This window comes from Dermacentor albipictus, chromosome 7, assembly GCF_038994185.2.
Source record: "Dermacentor albipictus isolate Rhodes 1998 colony chromosome 7, USDA_Dalb.pri_finalv2, whole genome shotgun sequence".
Lineage (NCBI taxonomy): Eukaryota > Metazoa > Arthropoda > Arachnida > Ixodida > Ixodidae > Dermacentor > Dermacentor albipictus.
Window position 1 is genome coordinate 31676870 of NC_091827.1, and position 26649 is coordinate 31703518.

The 26649-nt window shown below is 47.2% G+C and overlaps 1 protein-coding gene across 4 annotated transcripts in view; it reads right to left on the reverse strand.

Annotated features, from left to right (window-relative positions):
- LOC135896388 (ninein-like protein) overlaps window positions 1–26649 on the reverse strand; it is a 317995-nt gene that overhangs the window by 21195 nt on the left and 270151 nt on the right. For all 4 annotated transcript variants that reach the window (XM_070521841.1, XM_070521840.1, XM_070521839.1 and 1 more), the window contains exons 3-8: window positions 9301–9449; window positions 8287–8427; window positions 7133–7307; window positions 6092–6208; window positions 5455–5547; window positions 3701–3884 (exon numbers count right to left, since the gene is read on the reverse strand). In XM_070521841.1, coding sequence (XP_070377942.1) covers window positions 3701–3884; window positions 5455–5547; window positions 6092–6208; window positions 7133–7307; window positions 8287–8427; window positions 9301–9449 — 859 coding nt within the window. The remainder of the gene's footprint in view (window positions 1–3700; window positions 3885–5454; window positions 5548–6091; window positions 6209–7132; window positions 7308–8286; window positions 8428–9300; window positions 9450–26649) is intronic.

The window sequence follows — 26649 nt, forward strand, 5'->3', positions numbered from 1 at the left end:
GGAATAAAGAGGGAAGGGGGAGCGTGTGTATATATATATATATATATATATAAATGACGTTTTCCGTCTTCATTTCACGCTTGAACGATGGCTCGATGAAAACCGCGGAAACGTGCTCGCCGGAACCGGAAGCGTGAACGCACACCGAGGATGGAAGAACCACGAAACACTACTGTTTTTATTATTTATGATTTTCTTCGTATTCTTTTCTTCCCCTCTGGCTTCTGTCGATTTGTCTCGATTACGCTACAGGTCACGCGCAGGAGTTATAATGAACGAGACTGCGTCGTCTGTTATTTCGAGCCGTTCATAACTCGAGAGGCACAGTAGTACAGTGTGTCCCAGCTAACGTTAGCCAAGTTGGTAGAAAAGCGACAATATAAAAAAAATTACACGCGGAACCTCCTGTGGGCATTGTCTAAATGATGCTTAAGTGTTTGCTACGAACCACCTGCTGTTTCGTCGTCATATGCTTTCACTATTTGGTGTAATTGCGAGAAACACTGCGAAATAATCACGAAACTGAGAAGCGCGGTTGCAACACCGAAATGTTAACTGAGACCAGAATGAGACGACGAGAAAGAGGCGAGTAGTAGCCATGTTCACACATGCTATATACCATGGTGAGTTTGGATGACGCTGCTGCTTCGTGGAAGAACAACACTGGCCGACGCGCGCTGTAGTACGTGACGTAATTGAACAGTGCATACAGTGTATACAGTGCAACAGTGGACTACGTGACGTAATTGAACAGTAGACGCCTCCTCTCGAAGCGAACCATAATTAACCGAACTCCGGCGGCGGCTACGTATGGAGTGGCCGCACGGGCCCTATCTTGAACACGATCTGCGATGGGGACAGAGTGCGACGAGTGCTGATAGCTTCGTGTGCGCTGTGTTCTCGCCACTTGGGTCGCGTTGCAGCGAGAGGCAGCATGGCGGTCAACTCGGTCGCTGTTGCGGGCCCCATTTTGAAAGCAATCTCGTCTTACGTGACGTACGGATGGCCGGGTTTCTTCGTTGGATAGGCACAGAAATGCTTATGCACTTTAAAAATCGCAATGCAAGATAGTATACTTCAGTCTTCGGCCATCAGTGGTCCGACGATAAAACACCGTAAGTCTTACAATCGTTTCTTGCGCCGTATGTTTCAAATCTTTATTTTCTGTTTTCATCTTGGCTAACTTTAGTTGGAACGCCCTATATGGCACCCGCTTTAATGCGAATAAGGAGCCCATGTCGTTAAACAAATTTAATTATGGGGTTTTACATGCCAAATCACTTTCTGATTATGAGGCACGCCGTAGTGGAGGACTCCGGAAATTTGGACCACCTGGGGTTTTTTAACGTGCACCTAAATCTAAGTACACGGGTGTTTTCGCATTTCGCCCACATCGAAATGCGGCCGCCATCGCCGGGATTCGACCCCGCGACCTTGTGCTCAGCAGACTAACACCATAGCCACTGAGCAACCACGGCGGGTTTAGCGCATGTCGTTATGAATATTGTATATCATTGTGAACATTATGTACCATTGCGAGGAAAGTACTCGTATGGGTTCCGAAATTTCAGTTAACTTTTGACTCGGTCAGTGACTTTGTGTAATTTCTTATACGCTAAGTGACTAAAGTTTTAGTCGAACTCTTGATTATAGCATAAGTGCCATCTGAATTTTTTGCTCCTACTCACAGCTCATTAATGCTTCTTTTCTTCCTTCGAGTATTGCCAGTTCCAAGTTTTGAATAACATATACGAGTTGTTTGTTATCTTGCAAGGAGGTTCTAGACAATGGTTCTTTCGAGTGAGTACTCCCTGTCAACTACAAAACAACCTTTGTTTTCAATCTACGTTTGTCAATGTCATTAAACCTCGGAATGGACTTCTATATTGAATTGTTAAAAATGAAAACGCGCAAGCATTTACAAAAGTGTGCATTTTCATATTTTAAATGTAATCAGCACGGTTTTCCATATGCAAGCGTAATATCCGCACGAGTTTGGATGTCATGAATCGTTTTAGTCAGGCCTAATTTTGATATGCCAGTTATAGTTAGAAGAACAAGTCCAAGTAATCATGTTATCAGGCAAGTTAATATGAAAGTTGGAGTAGAACTTCATTGCACATTCCTCCCTTAACATTTAATAACATCGATGGTAAGTGACGTTTATTAACATACGAACTAACGACAAATAATCGAAATATCCAGGCCGGCGCAATTTCTACAATCGCTCAGAAAAGAAAGAAAGAAAGAAAGAAAGAAAGAAAGAAAGAAAGAAAGAAAGAAAGAAAGAAAGAAAGAAAGAAAGAAAGAAAGAAATAAAAACGCCGGTTAAGAAGGACCGTCAAGAAATAAATCTCATATAACAGTTGTCTCATATCAGAGTGTCATAATCTCATAAAAAAGAGTGTCTAATGTATAGCGTGCGTAATCCGGCTATCTTCGAGAAAGAAGAGAGTGCTTTACTAAAACGGAAATTCAGGCTAGTTGGCCTTCTATGACAGGAGAATCACCCTGCATTTGACAAGGGACTACCGCAGAAACTGCTGCAGTCCCTTGTCTCAAGCGTTGTAATTCAAGTGCCAAGAAAAAAAGAAACGTTCGAATTGGCAAGGAATTTCGAGCCTGAGGACAAACCCCGTAACATCTCTGTTACCCGGTATACTAGAACGCTCCTCCGCAACAACCTCGATTCGAGAGTGAGGTGCCACCTTTCTTTTACCACTGAAATGGTCATTAGAACCAGTGGAAGGCAAATTCTGGTCGCAAACATTGTGACCGCGTTGCTCTAGGCTTCTGCTCAAATGCACAGGAACGGAGTACTTCGCAAGCGACTTCTCATCATGGGAATCGCCGATGAGAGTTATTAAAACACATTGTCCTATTGCCTACCGTTAACACTCGGTTTGGGGATTGCTGGCACACAAATCTGATTGGAGCGCTCATCGGTCTCATGAGGAGATAAGCTAGAGGCGATGTGTGTATTAGCGGAAATAAAAGGAAGGGAACAGACTGATTACGGTATCGTCTTAGGCACAGGTAACATTACGAGGTAAAGCAAGGATAAGCGGAGTGCTGGCTAATGATATGGTAACACGTAACTATAGCTCACACGGGCCAATCGACTTTCGCAAACCCCCGATACACAATGGGTTGGCTTTAGCTGTCAGCATCGTCATCACCAAGGAGTCGAGGAACAGCTTCGATTTCAGACCAGCTAGCGAATACGAGGGTTATTAGAGACCTTTAGCTTGTACGCTATTCCGGTAAACGGGAGCGGTTTGGGCGGATTACCGGTTGTTCGGGGCGTAAACGTGAGCGGTGAAGCCGCCTGGTGTTGTAGAGCTCAACCAGACAAACGCAGAGCTAAAACTGCAGTAACTCACCATATCCTGCTTCGCCACCCGTGCAAATTTTTGGCAGTGGCGTAATTGTGAACACGATTACGCCACTGTCGAAAATTTACGCCAGCAGCTAAGCAGAATATAGTAATTAGCTCTGTGTTTGTGTGGTTAAGCTTTGCGCCACCAGCTGGCGCCACCAATCTGGCCGCTCAGGTTGGCGCCCCCGCTAAACCGGAAAACCGCCCGCGCTTGCCCGAATACCGGACACGCTAAACGTCTCTATTAGCTCGGCGGCGAGTTCTCGACGTCGTACCGGACGCCCGGCCGGGATCTCAACACCATAGCCGTCCGTCACTCACCTGACGAGGAGGCCTCGCTGCCCCGACGCTTGAGACCCCCCTGGCGGGAGTAGTCGGACACCCAGGAACCCGAGCGCCGGTGCCGCTTGCCGTGCGCCGAGGAGCGCGAACCCGAGCCGGAGTTGAGCTGCTGGCGCAGCGTCTCCAGCTCGAGCGTCAGCTCGTCGTTGCTGTCCTTCAACTCCTGCGCGCACCGAGGCGGACGCAGACAAGGACAAAGGGGGGTCAGCCGCTGTCGAACGAGGGACGCCTCGGGCTTCAGTAAACGGTTCCGTGTCCTACACAAGTGAACTCATCCCCTTGTCTTCTAGAGCTGTCTTGCAGACAAGGACCCTTAATTATCTTCTAGACTTGTCTTATATGCAAGTGCACTTACCCCCCCCCTCCCCTTGTCTTCTAGACTTGTCTTACAGACAAGTACTTTTATTTGTCTTTGGTTAACCATCGTCGCTCCTGGTGGTGGTGCCTGTCTAACGTCGGTTGTGCTTCTCTAACGTCGGCCACAGCTTCATGTGCATACGCTTTCACAGAGTGGAATGGTGTCGGATTTTTGTTTCAGTAGGACGCGCGCGCGCGTCAGCAAGTTCAGCGCCGATTCTGAGGCACACGTGGCCAGCGTCCGACTAGGCTTCGGCGTGCTAGAACGTATGAGCGCATGTACTCCCTAAAATTCGCTCTGCTACGGAATGAACTTGGCCAGATGCGGAGAGCGTTATCGGAAGTTCCCATAGGCGCGCCTCTGTCAGCGTTCCAGATATCGCGCTGTTTCCTTGCTGCCCCCATCGAACGGCCTCGGCATACTTTAGTAGGACAATCAAATTGTCGCAGCACCTCCTGGCCAGTTGCAGGCTCCCGATAGGCCAGTGGGCGCCAGGCGGTGGGGGGATCGAACCACGCACCTCCCACAGGCGAGCCGGTCGGCCTATGGAGTTTCCAACAAGAATTACCGATGATGATCAGTGCACGGATTCATCCATTTTTCCTGCTCGCGGCTTGAGGTATTCCTGTCGCCTTATCTATCACGCTTTATATTTCTAAATTTCCAAGGAGTTCGGTTTTTTTCTTCTTTTAGGCGCAAGAAGGCCATATATGTTTCTGAGCACACACACAATCATTAGGAGTAGCTGCATCCGTAACGGAACTGCATTGTTCAAGACGTTACATTTGCAAACTAAAAGAAACTGTTTGAAAAAAGAACAACGAACTCTAGGCAAGCTAATGTACTAGCTAGCCATCACGTCACGCTGGCTGAACCACCATTCTTGCGGCTGCCCTTATTACTACAGCGCCGGAGTTCCCACTATAGTAACGGGCGTACGAATCTGCGTGGCATGCGCCACTTCTCGGTAAACGCCAAGTCAAAACAATAATGTAAAGAAGCCGAAATCAAAACAAACCGCGGCCTCATTTTGTTGCGTTTTTTTTTTTCGTTTCTTGTAGTTGTTTTCTTCACGCTCCGATCTGACACTTGCAACCATTAACGACTCATACAAGGGCGCTCGTCGACTTCGGACATCATCGCTTTGTCATCAGAAAAAAAATTTTTATTCGTCGACTGATTGATGAGAAAACGCGATGGAGCTCAGGCTGTAAACACGAGGGCCGAGAAAAACAAAAAACCACGGCGTCTCTGGGCAATCATCAATCAGCGATCTCACGTCGAGGCGGCTGCGAAAAAAGGCGCCGTCTCCCACCATGCGTACACGGTGCCAAGACGACGGGTGGCGAGAGCGAGAAGTGCGCAGTTAACTTGCCTTGTTCTGTTTGCGCATGACTTCGAGTTCCTGCAGGATCTTCTGGTAGTGCTCGTCGTTCAGGAACGTCTGGCCCGATTCCAAGTCCGCAATCTGAAGGGAGAAACAAAACAATACACACACACAAAAAAGCCTGAAGAAAAAAAAAACGGGAGTTGGACAAGTTTTGTTCGAATTTCGAGAGTAACCAGCACTTTTCGGTGTCCCCTAACTATAAAGAAACAAGTACGTACCACAGCTTCGCTCACGTTTGTGGCCCGTCCATGCTCAGGAGGTCGAGGATAATGCCAACGACAGAGGTTGGTTACAGTAAGCTCCAGAAGAGCCTGCTCTGCATATTCCCCGTCAGGCTACGAGTATGAACTTCGGCAAAACCTCCAAATGGAAATATTCAATTGGCAGTTACAAGGCGTCATTATTCGCTGAACTGAGTATCGCTAAAGCGGAATCGGCGCGTTCCTTTAGAACCAAAAAACGTCGCTTGATTAATTGATGGCGAAGTTACGTGGATGCTAAGAAGTTAAGTCCGCGGCTCACGGAATCGTAAAACATCGATTGCCTTCATTTATACGCGAAAGACAAGTCGCAGAGTTCCAACGGCCATGTTTCGACGTCGGCAGAAGTGTCGTCTGCTCACCTTCTGCTTGAGCTGGCCGACGCTCTCGAGTTCCTTCTGCTGGCTCTCGCCCAGACGGTGGAGCTCGCGGTACCGTTCCGAGTACTCCTGCAGTTCCAGTTCCAGGCGGCAATTCTCCTGGAAACCCCGGAAGAGGCACCTTGGTCATCCGATGCGAAGGCCTTTCCGTGTATATATATGTTTATTCACTTCACATTCATGTGCTACCGCAATATATCCTCAAGAGAGTTCTTTTACGCTAAATTCAACGTTTAGTTCCATCAATTTTGAATATTAGTTCAGGAGGGATTACGTAATACATTTATCCCGGACATGAAAATCGAAAACGAGGGGAGAAAGGACAATGCTCGGTCTACGCTAGTATGCGATGACCTGCTACTCTGCACAGAGTACGCCGGACCAAACTGCCAGGCAGAGGCAAGATTTCTCAAGGCAGAGCATTAGTTCAGCGAACTCCCGCAAAGGTGCTTTGGTTCGCTCACATTGCGAAATCGTCACAGTGTTCTATCATGGTGTGAAAACTACGCCATGCTTGCGCTTTGTGTCCAATCGGACATAGCGTACACATCCTGCAAGGCGGTTGAACAGACGGAGGAAAATTTCAACAACGCGGCGAAATTTGTCGCGTTACGGTATAGCATCCTATGATGAACCCGACAGACTATGAAGGCGCATCCTGTCTAAAGGATGCGTATGCAAAAAATGAGGGCACGAATTGAACACGACATCCGAGCACGTGTTGCCGTCTAGCCCGACCGCGGAACGTATTACTGGGGGAGGGGGGGGGGTATTCTGTAAGAGTCCATCTAGTGGACTGTCCGTTTCGGCCGCTGCTGATTGGTTAAGGCCGCTCGTCTCCTCCGCGCTCCTACAGCTGCATCCAATCAGCAGCGGCCGAAATGGATAGTTCACTAGGTGGACTTTTACAGAATACCCCCTCCAGATTGAAGACTTCTGGCGAGAACTAGACCTCTCCAGACTTTCGGAAAAAAACAAAGCCAGCCCTCAATCAAGCCCCGAGACCACGTGACCGCGACGCACCTGTTCGAGCGTGGCCAGCTGCGCGCGCAGCCGCAGTTCTTCGGCGCGCAGCGCGGACAGCTCGTCCTCGTTGCGCTGCCGGAGCCGCGTCAGCTGCAGCGTGGTGGTCTCCCGCTCCCGCTGCAGCTCCTCGGTCACCTCGCGCAGCTGCTCCGTGTGGCGCTTCTCCAGGGTCCTGCACGGGGCGGAGATATATGCACGCGCATAGTCGGCATATATATGTATATACGGGGTGGTGTGTACCAACTGTCACACATCAAGATTAGTAAAGATATGCAAATGCCACGTAGGCTTGGCAGAACCAAGGTTCTGCCGTCGCTTAGATATACTCAGATTCTTCGTCTTCTTTTTGCATTCCGCCTAATTACATAATTAGCCTTAATCAATTATATAGCTCCTCGACATTATAATTAGATGAAAAAGTTCAATGGGAAAATTGTGGAGCAGTCTGAGGAGGAGCAACAATGTGGAGCAACAACAACTCCCCGATACGCCTTTCTGTTGCTCAATATGAGCTACATAAAAGTGATTTTCGGAGCGTGAAGGAAGCCCGCGAATACAGCATTTACGGTGCAACATGCGCTGTAAGAAAGGTAATTAGTGACACTTCTTAGTTAGTGGTGCATGCACTTCGATTAATCGTGCGAGTAATGTCCGCCTCTATGGGTAATCCAACTCAATGACTGGAATCATGCTACCAGCTCACAAAGGTTATTTTAAAAATCTCTGTGAGGTCAAAAAAAATATATATAGACACCTTCCGCAGTACTTTACTGCGCATTGACGATGTCGCAAATAACATATACGTGTAGACGACCCAGAGCTCACCGCTGCAGATGCGCCTCTCATCTATAAGTGCACTTGATAAGTCAAAATTTGTGACAGCAGAACCGTCACTGCAAAAACACATGCTTCTCAACACAGAAAAAAGAAGACAGAACTTGACAAAACTTTAGCAAACGTTATCATTCGCGAACCAGCCAGACACATGTAAATGAAAACGGTTGCATTCTAAATCAGAAGTTACCTTGGTAAAAATATTCCGAGAATAGAATTTCAATTTTCCTTGATTATTTTTTATTCTGAAGGACGATGCCGGCCCCGAGCAAAGATTTGGCGCGAGAAGTAAGGCTCGAAATGCGAGCCGAACTCACAGCAGCCGGTTCTCGGAGGCCTTCTCCATCCGGGCGTGGTGCTCGTCCACTTCCTGGGCGATGAGCGCCGATCTCGCGTTGGCTTCGGCCACGTTCACTCGCAGCCGGTCGCGCTCCTCGCGAGCCTGCTCGAAGTTGGTCCTACCCAAAAAGGAAGGTGGCAGAGAGAAAAAAGACGCGAAGGAATTTTAACGACAAGAAAGCTAAGAACAAAGAAACGTTGCGCAGAGACCACCAAACATGACCGCCGAAGTAAACGTAGCTTACACTGTTTCGAGCCACATTGGTTAGGCTAAGTTGGGTTTTGTTTTAACCCCAAACCTGCTTTACTTTTGTTCAACTTAACGTAACCAGATAGGTAAGGTTTGGATCTAATCTAAACTCTCCAGTAATGGTTCACAAGAGTGTGAGCTCCGCTCCACCTATTTTGACGGTGACCTTCGACACAGTTTTTGCACGGCTGCCCCTCACCCGGGCGTGTCATCGAGACGCACGGACGCGCGTGAAAAAAAAAAAAAACTTTGTCGTGAAAGTGCGTCTCACTTTTAGCCGTGTATATCTGTCACACAACAGGCAACTGCCAAAGTTGCCTTCCTCTCTGCACGTGCCCTCCTCTTCCCCAACTTCTTCCCTCACAACCACACATCCACCTTTCCCTCTCCGCCTGGTTAACCTCCTTGCCTTTTGCTTATCTATGCCCTCTCCCTCCCTCTTTCCTCCTTGCCCTCTGCACATCTTCACCCCCACAGTCATCTCAACACTGTAGTCACCGCAGTAGATTCTATACATTTCTAGTAGATTCTCCACAGATTCTGCAGATTCTCCCCATTTCTCCTCATTCAAGATCCTTCGCCGAACATTCACCCATCCACGGTCCCTATCCATGGTCGTATCCATTAACCACGCCATCAAAAACCCTTACAATTCCACAAACATATCTTTGATTAAAAACTAATAAGTATGACAGAAGTGACACTCAGGCAAAAAAAGCAAAAAAAAAACGCGGCCACTCACTTCAGGTGCTTGAGCTCGTGCTGGTACGAGGCGAGCGCGAACGCGTACGTGGTGGACGCGTTTCCGGCGGCCACCGACGCCATCTCTTCTTCCAGCTGGGCCGTCAGGTCCTGGAGGCTCACCTTCAGGTTCGGGTTGAAGCCCAGTTGCTGCGCAACGACGAAGGAGAGAGAGAGCGAATGAAGGCTGAAACGTAATGCAGACGCTACGAAATCTGCATACATAGAGGCGCGTGGCTTGAATTTCAGACCACCCATCAGATATTCGCTTCCTGCGATAGCAGCAAAATACGCGTTCGAGTTAAGAAGTAACACAATAAATGTAACGTCATTTCGTTATGTCCGATAATCCCTTACATCCTTGTTCTCTATATATCGAGATTTGATTGTAATGAATATCGCAATGGGTGTCGGTGGCAAGCGGGTGACCGCGATACGTGCAATGAAATGACTACGCGACTGACTAAAGTAAAATAATGTCATAAGACGTGAATCTGTCACAAGCTAAATATTCGGAAAGACGCCAACACCTATATCGATGTAGTGCCTTCCTAGTGTTGAACGCTATAAACAGATTATATATTATACATATATCTACATATTGTCACAGTCGGTAATGTGGAAAGAAGACGACGCTGATGGTGGTCTTGGAGACGACGAAGAAGTGTTTAGCGCACTCGATGCTCTACGCTTGTTGGCTCAGCCATTAAAAGCTACCTGTAAATAGACGAACGCTTCTTCCTTCCCGTAACAATATAGATTACGAATTAAGTAGGGAAAAAATTCATCGACGATTACGATAATCCCTAATGCGAAATTTGAGCGCAGCTTCAATATGTGTTTTCATTTGGCGATATACTGGTCGGCGCAGACAATTTGAATATCGCAATGCCACGCAATAAAGCAATGTCTCCTGTGCCACGTCGCAAACGCAGCGAATTGTGGCGCAACTGCCTCGCTAATCACGAGATCGGGAGAGGCAGCGCGTGGGTGACGTGTGGGCGTGATTTACAGCAGCCGCCGCCGTGGACGTAGTTACGCTCATGCAGCGCTTTGTTTCCATAAATGGTATCGGTTAACGCGCTCGCCGCATGCCTCATCGATGGCGTCATCGGCGAACAGACGGTTAACATCGGTGAACAGCTATACTCTCACGCCGTGTCGCAGTGGTTGTCTCCTCAGAGCCCGTCTCGCCATGCGGCACTGCGCGTTTCTTCTCACGCTCTCGCCCTACCCTCCTCCTCCGCTTTCCTCCACGCGCTCTCATCGCTACCGGCGTCTTTCATCCGCGTTCACTCTTTCATCGTTCGCTGTGCCAACGCCTCCTCTAGAAAGATGCCTGCGGCGTCGCTCGCTTACCCATTGTAGCCGTCGCGCTTTGAGTTGCGGTCGATTGTCAAGAGATGGCGCCACCTACTTCCCTATCTCCGCCATGGGGGCTGGGGTGGTGTGGTGTCGCGGCGGTAGCGGCGGCGCGGTGATGTGCGCATGTGCGCATGTGTTGCAAGCGACCATCCGCAAAGATCGCTAGCTACCACCTCAAGTGGAAAGGAGGAAAAGGGGAAAGGTAAGGGCAGCAGGTTTTCGGCGCACGCGGCAGGCATCTCTTTAAAGGAGGCGTTGGCTGTGCTCGTTCGCTGTGCGAAACAGAAGCAGATCATGCATATAACTTATTCTTGAGTAGCTTTGTGAAATTATATAATGCATCATTTCCTTACAAGTACCTTGCGCAGTCAAAAAAAATACGTAAACCCTGGATAACTCCAAATCTACTTACTAGAATTCAAGCGAAGGATAGGATGTATAAGACGTTCCTGAAAACTCGCGATTCTGATCTCTTTAAAACATACGAATGCCTTCGTAATAAACTAACGAAAGATATCAGAACCGCTAGAGACGAGTATTATTGCAATTTCTTTTTTAACTCAACCTCTAGGACTGACGTGACGTGGAAAAAGTTAAAAAGTGTGCTTCATCCTCCCTCTCTATCAAACCAAGTTATAAAAATTAGTCGGGAAAATGAAGAATTGTCAGGCAGGAAGTTGGCTGATGCCTTTAATGATTTTTTTATTGATCTCCAGAGAAGTGATTATGATGTGATGGCTCTGGACTACATAAATTGTACCATGAATCAGACATGTTTCCTAAGTCCTGTCACTCAGACCGAAGTAATGACCGTATTTTTTTCATTAAATAATTCCGGGAGTTGTGACAAAGACGGTATTAAGGTGAAACCTGTGAAATATGTTATGGATGTAATAGCACCGAGTCTCACCCATATATTTAACCTTTGTCTGGCAAATGGTGTCTTTCCTCGGCAAATGCAGATTGCAAGAGTAGCAGTTGTTTATAAGAAAGGTGACAAGAATGACTTTGCAAACTATAGGCCTTTGTCAATACTACCCGTTTTCTCGAAAGGGCTTGAGAAAGTAATTTTGACCCGGATGAATAACTTTTGTAGTAAGCATAATATACTGACACCTTCACAATTTGGTTTTCGGAAACACCGGTCCACCGAACTCGCTCTATTAGAACAAAAAGAATACATTCTAAAATCACTTGATGACAGGAATTTAGCATTAGGTGTATATGTAGATTTTTCGAAGGCTTTTGACCACCTGAACCACAAGTTACTTTTAAAAAAGCTTCAAGTATATGGCTTTAGAGGAACGTCATTGATGCTTTTGAGCAGCTATCTCGAAAGTCGACAACAGTATGTTGAAATAAACGGTCACCGATCCAATGTTAAAACTCTCTCTTCCGGCGTACCGCAAGGCAGCATAATGGGCCCGTTTCTTTTTAATATATACGTGAATGACATAACACAGATAGACAGAGAAATGAAAATGGTCATATATGCTGATGACACCAGCTTATTCTTTTCAGCCTCGTCTGCCTCGAACGTGATCATGAAAGCAAATACAGCACTTAGGCAGCTTGAGAAGTGGACAAAATATAACGCTCTAAAAATTAACACTTCCAAAACAAAGGCCATTATTTACCGTCCAAAAAACAAGGATGTTCCTATTAACGATGATATCATTCCTAATAATTTAAAAATAGAGATAGTAAATTCCTTTAAAGTGCTAGGTGTACTTTTCAATGAGAAAATGACGTGAGATGACCACACAAACTACGTAGCATCTAAACTGTCACGTGTCATCGGATCGATTTACACTCATAAGAACATCCTCCCTATAAAAGTAAAATTGCTCCTTCACAATTCATTGTTCTGTTCGCATCTAAATTATTGTCATTTGGTCTGGGGGGGAACATCCTTGGCGAATCTACGAAAATTACACATTCAGCAGAAAAGAATGCTCAGGATAATATACAATGTAGCATATGACCACCCATCTAAACCGCTCTTTATGAAAGACAACATAATGCCAATTCATGGTCTGTACGCATACCGCCTAATAACTAAATACATTACAGAGGTCAAAAATAACGCCTCGTTCATTGCACAACTGGCATCACTGCAGAAAAGAAATTTAGCCTACGCAACCAGAAACACCGATATTTGGCACATACATTCATTCAGAACAGGTTACGGACAACATATGCTCAGAAACACTCTTCCACATCTCTTAAACCTGTGCCAACATTACAATTTAAATCTCCAACGCACCCGGTCAAAAGATTTGCGTCATTTTGTTTCACTTATAAGTGAAAGGGCGGCACTTTCTGTCTGAAATGTACGACATATTATGCACATCACTTTGTTTTTTGGAATTGTACATTTTTGTAAAAATTGCCATTTGTAATATTCCTTTTTGACTGTACTGATATGCTTGTACTGTTTGCCTTTTTTTTTCTAAACATCATGTATTGTATCGGGGAGGCGAGAGCCCGTCAAGCTGGATATGTAGCTTTTTCTCTCCCCCTCCCACATCCTTGAGATGGAAAATAAAGGCATTATTATTATTATTATTAGTTACGCCGAGGGACGACGCCGACGCCAAGCGCAGGAACTGGCGCCTAAGCGCTGCGCTCTAAAACCAGCTGGGCTACAAGTGCGACGATGTGACGCCTGTTCCAGTGGCAAAAACCACAGAGGGGGTAGCGTACATTTCCTTTCAGTTTGCTACTGAGACAACACAAGAGCGGTAGATCACACTCTTTGCAAACCTCTGTGACGAACTCAAAGAATGAGTTCGTCAAGAGAGTGCTGTTCGGTAAAGTGTTTTTCCAGAAACAAATTTGCGCCTTCGCTATGCGTTTACTGTCCTACATTCGGAACGTAAATGAATGTCAGCGGCGACACACCCAAACTTCATTGCAATCAAGCGCTGCTTATCGCGCTTTGACGCAACATTTGAGTGACTGTTCTGCGCTTGCGTAGTGACTTCACGTATCACAGTTCTTTCATTTTCGTCTGATTACCACGGAGTGAGCTTTAAGCGTCACGACTTCTCCCCTTCGATATGCTAGTGGCAGAGCTTTCTTGTCTAATGTTCTCATTTTTTTTCTTTCTTTCCCCCCATACGTCTTATGACCAAGACGAAGCTTCAAAATCGAGAGTACGGCAGCGATGGTATCCTTCTATCACATGCCTGCCTGGAGCTGTATAAGCTCTCTGTGCAGAGAGGCAACGAACATAAAAACGCTTCGGAGGCTGTCGGTAAAGGGTAAATTCGTTTGCTCCACGTGGTCTCCGCATGCTTCAATCCCCCAGAGGCGTGTTAAAAGCGAGAAACACGAAGCAAGTGACCGACCAAAGAATCACAACAAAGGCGGAAGGAAGCTTGAAGACAGACGGCAGCTCCTCGAGCGTTTTCTGAAGAAGAAGACAAAAATAAATAAGAGTATACGGATGCTGCGGTGATGGCGGAGGAAAGATCCGGAACCGGGGTAAAAGGCAAAACGGGAAGTCGAATTCAGCGAGCCGCCGCCTTTTTTTCCCCTGTCCGGTCGGTTCGAGCGATCGACAGTCGGCTGCGCCAAAGAAGAGAGGGTGAGAGTGTGTCTCAGTCAGAGAGGGTGAGCCAGTGAGTGCGCGAGGAAGGGGGGTGGGGGAGGTGAGGTGGTTCTTGAATCGAGACAGGGCGGTGTCAGGGGCTCGTAGAGAGGCGACCTAACAGGATTATTCGTTCGTCCAATTAAAAACAAAGAGCCCCCTCCCCCCTCCTGTCTCCCCATTTCGCGCAGCTAGGCAGCGGGACAGGAGCGAGAAAAATTCCCCCAGGGAACTCTCTATTTGGCGGGGCGAGGGGGGGGGAGGGGTCACGGCGGCGGTTGGGGCGCGCCAGTGGAATTCGTAGGGTCGGTGCAGGAGGGGGGGGCGGAGTAGGAGGAATCGCACGCGCGCGCAGGCACGCAACCATTCTTAACACACACACACACAAACACACACACACACACACACACACACACACACACACACACACACACACACACACACACGTGCGCGAAGCGATATGCAAAAACGCAGAATGAAAGTACAGTGGAGGTGACGGGTAAATGCGACAAGAAAGCCAGGTAAGACGGCATGTTCGAGAGGACTGAAAGGAAGCGGAGAAAGGAGCGACAGGAAGCCAGCGTGACGCCGACCGGCGACAGAGGCGAGAGAGGCTATAGCAGTCATGCGCGAGAGAGGAGGTTTCCAAGCTCCTTCGGGTCACCCTTGGTTGCAGGCTTGCAGAGGCTAGAAGGCGCAGCTTGTAAGGGAGCTTTCCCCCAAAACGAATCCCTTCAGATCACCACAAAAGTGCATAGGTGTTTAAGTTCGAAATCTCAAAGAGGAGAGTTCTGAGTAGCGCGAGGTCTTCTTGCTAGCTGACCTTGGAACCTCGTTGGTCAATAATCGATAACCGCACGAGGCGTCGCTTGTCGAAAAAAGAACTCCATACAACGTGGTCGTCGCGTTTTCCCCCGCGCACCCGTTCGCAAATCTTCGCGCAAAAGAAGCTTTTTGAGCACGAAGCATGAAGTCGAGCGGTCGCTGCACTTCGGGAATGACGCGCCGCGTCGCTAGAAAGCGGTGGCGTGGGTCAGCGAATGCGAATGGCCGCAGGCTGAGCGAGTTCATTAATCTTCGCACAAAGTACCACTATACGTCTACAAAACTGTTCCCCTCCCCCTGTGCCCACCCCATCCCCTTCCCTTGAAAACACCGAAACATGCTTAATGTGCAGACTGCGTCGAACGATCCAGCCCTCAGAAAACAAATAAACGCAGAAAGATAGTGTCTCCGCTTTTATCAATATACTCAAATTAGTGAAGAAAAAAAAAAGGAATAAGTAAAGACGGGCAATCGACCGAACAGACACTGTCTAGAGCCACCCCCTCCCCCCCCTGTATCTTTTTTTTTTTCTACATTCGTTTAGTACATGGAACAACATGGCTTAGTAACAAGCCATCTAGAGACGCCTTCTGCTGAAATGAGTCAGCTGGCCGGAACAGATCACTCGTCCATGCGTTTGTAAAACACCCGACGGCGAGTTAAGAAGCACAAGGGCACACGGTCGCCTTCGCTAATTGCTTTCCCATCAGGGCACAAAAAAAAGAAAAGAGAAGCAAAGAGCGCTTTGCGTGCGTTACGCCAGCCAGCTCGCGGAGTTAAGAAAGCTTGTTTTTTCCAAGATGCATTGCCTCGGCTCACGCCGTTCGTGGAAAATATTAACGGGCCAAACATCAAAAAGGAAGTGAGAGGTGTCGGAAGTCTCAGCTGCTCTCTCAAAGAAGTGCGGGGACATCACCAAATCCGCGCACTGCAGACGAAGCTATGCGGACCGCGTCAACTCGCGTAGCTGGAACGAGAACGTAGCTATAAGCGCAGGAAGCGATCGCCCAAAGTCTGCCGCTGATCTTCTCTTGCCTGACGTTGGCAAACTTCACGCCCGAGTCGACCCGCACTTAAATAGATGTAGTATACCTGCGAGCCGTTAGTCCTAATTTATTTCAGGCCGTACATGCCTGTAGAAGTAGGGCGCAAGTCTGAGTATAAAGTGAGTCCCATTCAGTCGGCCCTTTAGTTAGGGAGTCTCACTGACTTAAACTAAGTACGAAGTGCACGCGATTCCAAATGAGTCCAATGGACCGTACGCAAAGCTGAGTCCATACTTTAGAGCCAGTGAATCTGGCTACGCATCCATACTATCCCTATGGGCCTCGAGCCCGTGATTCCGCGAGTCTCAGCGAGCCCGAGTGACTGACTCCGTGGTTTCCGTGAGATAGAGTTAGCTTATCAGAGTGTAATCTCGACATGTTTAAGGAATCCGAGGTCGGTGAGTTCCGACTATCGGCAAGTTTGTGTCAGCGTGAGCCCAGGCGGTGTTTTACATCTGTAAACCTAAGCCTTAGTGAGTACTAAACATAAGTGTACACTTTGCGAGCGAGTCTGAGCGAGCTGCGTTCATTTGACCGAGTGCGCGACACTGTGCGTGACACTGATTTCACGGAAGCGTCAACGACGGAATCAGCGACGTTCCCAAATGCTCACGCCGTGACAAGGGTAGGCGAGTCGGCTTTCTTATAGTTCTCGTTCCAAGTTGGCTGGTGCGATGAGAGCAAGCTTTGACTACACTGCACATAATTCCTGAGACGCGGATATACGAAGGCGCGTCTTCCCCCAAAAGCTGGGAGCGAAGGCGCTGGCGCGTAGCGGCGTTATGCCTGTGAAGGGGCTGGAAAGAAGGGGGGCGCTGGTGGGGGGAGGGGGGGGGGCGAAGTGTTGCGCAGCTGGTGCTTGCAGTTTCGGTGACAAATTACACGAAGTGCGCGACGGACGGGAAAACGCGAGCGAAGAAAGGCGCACTCTGGAGAGCGTGAATTGCCGACACGGTCGCGTTCGGTTTAACTCTCACAAGAAGATAGCAGCGAATTAAAAACGGAGCGCCCCGGAAAACAAGATGCACTGTGTCGAACCGCCCTATGTATGCGGCGCGAAGAGTTTTCAAGTGACGCTAAACAGAATGCGACTAACTCGGTTCAGACTGGCACAAGGCGCTCTTTCGAAGCACCGTCAGATTGGGAGGATCGTGCGCTGAGGAACTTGAAGCAACGCTTAATGAATGCGATATGTACCGTAGCCATCGGATGTACCAGCCATATCACGATCTCGCACACACGTATTTTGACAACACGATTATGAGATTGTGGTTTTGGCACGCACAACCACATAATTAATTTTTTTTTCGACCACGGCGGGTGTTTCGCATTATCTAGATGTCTCAACAACAGTTGAAAAAATAGGGCGAACGAAAGAAAAAAAATATATGCGTATCCGACGCGGTCTGGGAATCGATGTAAGCGAACCTTCGTATGCTGTTTGCTTTCACTGACGATAATTAGCGGTGATGTTGGCGGCCAACGTGTAACTTATTCAGCTTTTAGTCCAATACGAGAGTGGTGAGTTGACGTTAAACGTTACCTTGCGTGCACCGCTGATGTTTGTCTGCGCAGTCCACAGAACACTTAGCGAGACGTGTTTGCTCGAAGCGTTGTTGCGCCTCACTGTCCACCCGCCGTGGTTGCTTAGTGGCTATGGTGTTGGACTGCTGAGCACGAGGTCGCGGGATCGAATCCCGGACGCGGCGGCCGCATTTCGATGGGGGCCAAATGCGAGAACAGCCGTGTACTTAAATTTAGGTGCACGTTAAAGAAGCCCAGGTGGTCAAAATTTCCGGAGTCCTCCACTACGGCGTGCCTCATAATCAGAAAGTGGTTTTGGCACGTAAAACCCCATAAGTTAAGCCTCACTGTCCGTAGTTCTTGCCACACCACGTTTCGCTGCGTAACGAAAGATGCTTCTGGTCCGCGCAACGCTTCTTTCAGGCCTGGCTGTCCTTGCAACGACCAGTGCACGGTTTGGAGCCATTTTGCTGGCGCCCGTTTAACGCGCTCCTTCTGCGTACGTGGCCAGCACGCTGTTCATACACCAGCTCCGAGCACTCGCTTCAGGCTATAGAGACGGTTGTAACGTTTACGCCATCACAGCCCAGCACGCGCAACCTCCCACAAGCCCAGCAACTGTATCTTTGTCGCACAGGAAAGCAAGCGCAGCACATGCCGTACGCACAAGCTACGCATCCGGGCCGAAGATGCGCGGAGGCCAGCGCCATCTGGCGATGTTGCGAGAAACCCAGCGAGACGCGCGGCAAGACCCCATCACAGCAGCAGCGGCCGGAAAGTCGGGAGAAGAGGGAAAGAAGGCCTCGCTTTAAATAACACACGGAAGAGCGAACAAGAAAATCCTTCAGGATATTGAAAAGAGAAGTTGTAACATTGAAGCGAACAAAAGTTCAGTTTCGCGAGTGCGCGTTCACATAATCAGCGTTCCTCTTTTTTCGTCCCCCTCTCCACATGGCTGTATAATCAGCCACCTTTGACTTCAACAAACAGTTGCAAGTAGCACCTTGTCCTGTCTTTGTTCCTTCTTAGTGTGCGCCGTCGCTGTTGGCACTTCATCCTTTGAAAAAAAAAAAGACGAGATATTACTTGATGCTGGAAAAAAAAGAGCGGCTCCGTGAGGCGCACGCGGGATAAGCGTACGCGAGCAAACGCGAACGCCTCGCCGCATTTCCTTTCCACACCGGGGCACCGAACCGGAACCACCCCGCCTGCAAAAGCATAACGCGTCGCGAAGCGCTTGCTTCGGCGCCCGCATGAAGGGCGCTCGGCGCGTCGCCGAAGGGGAACGGCGGGTCGCCGACGCGGCTGCCGAGAACAACGACTACTGCCTGTCTTTCTCGAAGTACTAAAGGCAGAAGACCAGGATAGAAGAAGAACACAAACGACAGGACTTCTTCTTGAGTCCTGGTCTTCTGCGCCTTGCCTTTACTGCTTCAAGCATGAACCAACTAGCCCAAGCAAGAGTTTTACTATCTTTCTCCTTCGAGGCTGGATGGAGGGACGACCGCGAGGATGCGCAGCTAGGCCTAGTGCGCGGGTATACGCTGTAGAAAGGCGTCGCGGGCGCCGGCATCTTCAGTGGATCGCGGGGTTCGATGATGGCGATGCTTATTGGCATCCCCTTCGAAACGGGGGCGGGGGCGTTTGACTACGTCTATCGCTATCTAGCGTTTTGCCTATCTGATCTCGATCTTACCTATCGTATTGAAAACCTCTATCACTGTACTGTACTGTACTGTACTATACGCTCATCGATTCCACAGAATGGACGGGCGCCGCCGAGGGAACCAAATCAGTGTAGAGAAAAAAACAAAAAAGCGGAACGTGTACGCTTCACCGGAACGTTCTTAAATTGTAACGAGCGACGAAACAAACTATATATGCCTGAACTGCCGCGCAGCCAACTCTCCAAATATGCGACAGCGTACTTAAATTGTGAAGCCTAGGCAGCTGGGCACGAGCGTGGGACTTTGTGCGCTCTCGTTTATCGAAGCTAGCGTTTTGGTACCTCACATCGCTTGCAAGCTTCTGCCATTTCACGTACGCTATCAAGGCCTCGCGTACGCTCGACGCTCCTTCGAGTTTTCTGTAAGGTACCTCAAAAGTGGGCGAAGTCCGCCTACGTTGTTATAAAGAAATGGGCGATCGATGGTGGTACTGGAACCTCTGACTTCAAGCACGAATAGCCGAGGGCCTAACCATTAAGCAGACATTGCACGTATGCTTCTATACATCGCGCCAAAGTCACTCTTTCAAATGTCTGGCGCGTGCGTCATGCGCCAATCACTCGCATTCTTCTCTCGTGACCAATAGCGTCTCGAGACGCAGTATTAAGACTGCCCCGACATCGAGATATGCCCACATTTTTTTTCGTTTAGATACTGGATACCTTCAAAGTAGGCGAAGCCAATTAATAATGCTATGGCATTAATGAAGATGTGAACGGGACGTTACGTTAAGAGACGACAAAAGGTCAGGGTGGATGAGAGAATGATCGCGAGCAGCTCACGTTCAGTATAAACGCTTATCAACCTTACAGGGCTCGATCCGATTCTTATCAAACCTTATCAATTGGTATCAGTCTTTTCGCAATCGATTCGGTCCTTATCAACCATTATCTGCCCTTACCAACCTTATCGGACATTGTCCGGCCCTTATCAACTCTCATCATTCCTCATCAATCTTATCGGACTTGTATCCGCCCCTTATCAACCCTTTTCGACGCTTATTGAGCTTACCAGAATTGCTCCGACCGTTATAAAATTGCTCCGACCTTATCCATCCGCGTCTAATCATTATCAACTATCACGATACCCACATCATTCCTCATCATTCCTTATCAAGTAGTTGACTGCTTATTTGTGTGTGTTGCGCGACGCCAAACGCATGAGCCCTCAGATATCGGCGATAACTCAGTCGGTGAATGAACGCCCCAACCGAAGGCGCAACCCACTACCACCGAAACGCATTGGGGATGTGGCGTGTTTGGCATCAAAAGCTATTTTCACAAAACCAGAATTTTTCCGATGTAAACAATGCTCCAAGTCGGCTGTACATCTGGTCCCAGAGATTACTTTTATTACATAATCGCCAAATCTTTCAACAAAGTCTTCGCAGAAACTGTTCTTCTTTGACATTTGTTTTGCGCCAACGGTGCAACACATTTATACGGTTCAGATAAGTTCATCTTCTGCAAGCGTGAGTGTTTTTAGCCAACTGGGTAAGACATTTGGCTTCTGAGCTTGAAGTCGTACGTTCGGAACTCACCACCGCCAAAAGTTTTCCTTTCGAATTCATTTTGTTTCATACATTAACTTGTTCATAGCGATTGGTCTTACGTGACAGACAGACGAACGGGGTTCCTCGTTGTGTGGGCGCAGAAATGGTTACCCATTTATAAGGTCAGCGGTAGCGCATTTTTACCGCAGGTTTCACGGGTCATACATCAAAACGCGTGCGATCCTTAGGATTCGTTCCGAGTGGATATTCCTTGAAGACTCTCCGGCTACCGTTCGTAAATTGCAATACTTACCATAAAACAATTTAAAGGTTAATCAGTGCATGTTTGTTAATTAGTCAATTACGCATCGCCGCAGGAGCAACGATGATGCATTTTTTGTTTTATTTCTGACCTGCTCGAAAACGAGCAAAAACGGGGAAAAACGGGCAATGCGTGCAGAATGATTAATGCAACTTTACATCTGCTCCTTCAACCGTTCTGCGCTTGCTACGAAGGGCAATGCATTATCCAGAAGAAAAAAGAAAAGCACCTCTTATTCGTCGCGTCGAACGCACTACGCTGCCACTTCCCTCGAAACCCCTCAGATTTCCCTTTTTCTTTTTTTTACTCCGAAATGAGCTCCACGTGCTTTCTTTCTTTTATTTGTTTTCGCTCCTTTCGGGGAGCCATGTCTCGAGGAGACTACTTAGCAGTGAGCGAGCAGGGAGCAAGCAAAAAAAAAAAGGAAGTTTTGTTTGTCGAAGAAAAGCGGCTTCATAAGCGAGCAGACGACGTACCCCTTTTTTCCCCATTATAGCTCGGGTTTGCCGGATGAAGAAAAGAGTGATTTGGAGTTGGCGGTAAAGACGTGTGCAGACTATATTACAAGAGGAGAAACATGCGACAGCTTTATAAACACTCAAGGCACTCAAAGGAAAAAAGAACAATAAGATTCGGATGCCTCTCCAAGGGAGAAGACATATGGAGGTGAGACGGCTATATTGAGACAGCGTGGCGTTGTGAAAAAAAGGCTCTCCGGCGAGTTTGCACAAAAGGACCGTAGTGTGTCGCAATCCTGTCGCGACTCCACGAAACTCGCATTCATACGGCTCATACAGAATATATAAGGCATATTCACCGCGTCGTTCGTTGACGGAGAAAGCGAGATAAAAAGAGAACTGAAAATTTCGCATCAAGAGATGAACGCCATATAGGGGGCGAACTTCGTTGAGTTTTGCGGATGTTAGCGTAGTAGGCGCTCAACTGCGCAATGACGAAGTTTTCCACAGAAGGACGGGAAATGTGTCGCAACGTTGTCGCAAGTCGGCATTCATGCGATTCGTAGACTACGAGGCGCACACTCCCCGTCGCCGACCCAGTGAGAGAAAAAAGAAACCTGCCAAATGCCTAAACTACCTTATTTATAAATACCTTATTTCCAGGTCGACCCGTAGATATTGAACTCGCCGAGAAATAGAAACTATATATATATATATATATATATATATATATATATATATATATATATATATATATATATATATATATATATATATATATATATATATATATATATATATATATATATATATATATAATTACATCATAGGTCAACCCATTTCACATTGAAAAAGAAACACGTATATATTTGAAAATGACAACACCATTATTTACAGTAAGCTAGCGACTACTATATCTCGCTAGTCGGCGCCACATTGCTGCATCCTCGTCACAAATACCCCAGAAGTTGTCCTCGTCGTATGCTTCGCAGGCGTCCTTCACACCAAAAACGATGTCGCCCTGGGTGCCTTCGGGTGCATTGCATATGCAGGGCCTCTTAAACGCAGCCTGAATCATCTCTGTACTGGCCTTACGTCAGGCGCGACGGAGGAATTTCGTTAGCTCTGTGCTTTTGATAGCTTTGTTCACGATCGAGTACGGTTCGAGATTCTTTGGTCAGAGGTACAGGTCGACAGCTCATTTTTGGGTAACATTTGTGTTCGACTTATATTCGACTGAATACGGCATGTACCGCCTAAATAGACAAACGGAACTGGAAGACCCATTTTGTTAGGTTTCATTGAAGTCTGATCGGTGAGGCGAAATCGGTATGGTATGGTCAATATAATATGACGGTCATGCAAGCGCGAATTTTGCTACTGGGACAGACTGAGGTGGGCAGAAAATACATCCGTGGATTCGAAGATTAACGCGATTTTCGGACGCGCTTCGCAGACTGAAATGTACGGTCGACCAAAAAAGTTTACGGACCAAGAGACCTGACACAAAGCTGAATATCTCCTCAGTTTCAAAACACAGCCTGGCATTCCCATTTTTAACCTTTCGTGGCATATGCGAACAGCATTGTGATGCACAATTTTACTGGCTGCTTTTAAAGGTTGCTCGAATATTTTGAATTTACTGAGTTGCCGTGGTCCGTAAACTTTTTTGGTCGACTGTACGTGCGCGCGAAACGTTGGTGAACAACTTCCGAGAAATAACTTAGCCCACCAAAGCCGAAGGAGCAAATCTCTCATTTTACGTGATGTCGAGTGTACGTCTCTCTTCTTGGAAGGTCTTTTATGCCATTAAATTATCCGAGTAATTGAATGATCGGGCTTCACGCGTCAAAACCACGATCTGACTTCGAGGCACGCTGCAGTGGAGGACTGGAGAATAATTTGAACCACCTTGGATTCTTTAACGTACACCCATAAATCTGAGTACATGAGCGTTCTTTGCGTTTCGCCAACTCTATTTACCGTCTCATTCGTGGCACGATCATAGAGAAATCATAGAGAAAGAAATTTCTTTCTCTATGGCACGATTATGAAACCGGCGCGCGATGGAGCCAAAGCAACGCTTAATTATAGAGTAGTAGCTAAAAAAAAAAATAAATTGTGGGGTCTTACGTGGCAAACCCACTTTCTGATTATGAGGCACGCCGTGTATATATATATATATATATATATATATATATATATATATATATATATGCTCTCTACCGCGTGACCTGCAGCTGCCCACACTTGACCTACATACCCTCCTTTTCCATTTCTTTTTTAAATTTGACCCTCATAATCTTGACGCATTACTATAAAATCGGTTAGCAAGAACACCGAAGGCAATCGATACAGGAGGAGACGTCGTTTCGCTTATCCGAGTTTCGCTTGCTCGGTGAGCACCGCGGGCGAGTGTGTTTTCAGTGCAACTCCCGCCCCCATGTGCAGCGGTGAAGTGGACTGAAAGAAAGCGGGGGCGTCACGGTGACGAAACGCCAAAGGGCGGCAGTGTTGCGAAAACTGGCCCGCGAGCTGCTCCTTCTGTGTGTCGGTGCCACATACCGTCGAGGATTCAGCAAACTTCAAAGGAGTCGCGTCAGAGAGAACGATACGCAAACGGAGTCGATAACGAAAGAGCAAGTTGGCCATTTCTTTTTTTCCAAGAGCGTTCAGCCTCCACTTAATAGGCAGATTGCGCATCGCGATTTATATCGCAATGCACGATTGCAATATCAACATTACCGGAAAGATCATGTTTTCACCTTTCTAGTAGTGTTGGAAAACCCTGCATTGTGGCGTATCTTTTGTACCAGACTTAAAAATGCTGCTTACTGCTCTTCTTTTTATGCCTTTGATTTTGTAAACCCTCTCACACAATGTAAGAGTCTGTAAGATATCTTAAATAAATAAATAAATAAATAAATAAATAAATAAATAAATAAAGATAGATAGATAGATAGATAGATAGATAGATAGATAGATAGATAGATAGATAGATAGATAGATAGATAGATAGATAGATAGATAGATAGATAGATAGATAGATAGATAGACAGCAATAGATAGATAGATAGATAGATAGATAGATAGATAGATAGATAGATAGATAGATAGATAGATAGATAGATAGATAGATAGATAGATAGATAGATAGATAGATAGATAGATAGATAGATAGATAGATAGATAGATAGATAGATAGATAGATAGATAGATAGATAGATAGATAGATAGATAGATAGATAGATAGATAGATAGATAAATAAAGGCGGGTGGATCGGCTGCTCTTGAAGCCGGTAACTGACAAAGCAAGAGGACCTTTATTGCACCCCCAACGCACAGTACGCGGGCGTTTCTGCATTTCGCCCCCCATCGAAACGCCGCCACCGCGACCGGGATTTGATCTCACGACCTCGTGCTTAGCAGCGCAAAACCATAGCCGCTAAGCCGCCGCGGCGGGTAGTACTTCGTTGCAAAAATCGTGGGTATCGTACAAAGGCAAAATTTTTGTATATTGTGCGCGTTATTTAAGAAAATTCTTATTGTCTATAAGAGCTTACGTAAACCGAATGTGATATTCAGCTCTGCACAAACCAGTAAAATGATTGCAATTACCAAATGGTGGCTTTTACGCCACGAAAAAAAATTGTCAATTTGGTACAATTTTGTCAGAATGCGAGGCTCCAAAGAGACCTTTTGTGACAGAAGTTGCTGATAAGCACGCTTACATATTCAAGACAAATCTTTGTAGGTATAGTAGGCGAATTTGTGAATTGTTAGACTATAAATTCTATTTGAAATTATTTTCTCGCAGAAGCATATTTTGCTCTCATTGAACGAATTCGGAAGGCACGTCACGTGACAAGAAAACATCTGTTTTTTGTTGTTGTTGTTGTTGGTGGTGGTGTTCAGAAACATATTTCGGGAATTCCCTCTGAGCAAATAAGTACAAATAGCCACGCTCTTTTAAAACAAAATCTGAGACGGTCGATCGACATGACCCCTCGGAGACACTTGAAGTGAAACGACCCATTCATCACCAGACGAGCGGTTGCGCCACGTCTCTGCGACCAGAGTCCACAGCGGAACAGTTTCGCTGGCGACCAAAGCATGGTACGTCGTCTACTGGAAGCACGTTGGCGCGCAAATAAAGCGCGAAATTGCACAACCCTAAGTCCCCACGCAACTTGTAGTTATAACATATGAAGTAGTTAATACACAGAGAGCGTCCGAGATAATAAAAAACTGCAAACTGAGTAGCACTTCTACGAGCTGGGCAGCTTCAGCATCCCTCCTTGCCATGTACGAAACAAGGTACGCAGACACCGTTCCAGCAAGGCACCGGCAAGCGTGCTTCGCCGCACATAGAAGCTCCATGCGGGGAAGCAGCAATTGTATGAAACGGGGTGTCGTGTTCATATGCGCGATGCATACGCGGCAAATCGACTTGGCAACCAATTTCGAATTGACCAAGCCTTGTCAGGAGAGCACACTACGCATTCCATAGACCATTAGAACGAACACGCACACACAAACACACACACTATTGTGCGGGCCAACTGACACACAGACGCCGAGACGCGCAAAGCCAGTAATAAAATCGCCTCCCTACAATACGGTAATTTGTTTCAGGCGCAGGCAACTCGAAAGCTGGCCAGACAAGAGACAGTTTCAAGGCGAATGTGGCTTCCGCAATGCCGTTCTAATCAGTTCGCCGGCCAGCCACTTCATACAAAGGATGAGTTCGTTAGGTCTAAAACGAAACCAAACTATAAAACATCTTTTCACAGTTATAACCTAATCCTAGATACTACGTAGCTGAGAAGAGTTGGTAAGTGAGAGAGAAACGAAGGTAAAAGATCGGCGGCTCGTTCGTAAGAAGTAGACCACCTATCGCTCCGAGGCAGGCCGGCACGCAGCCAGGACGGCATCGAAAAAAAAAAAACATTCTACAACGCACCACCGATAAGACAAAGGAGCTCTAGAACAAAGA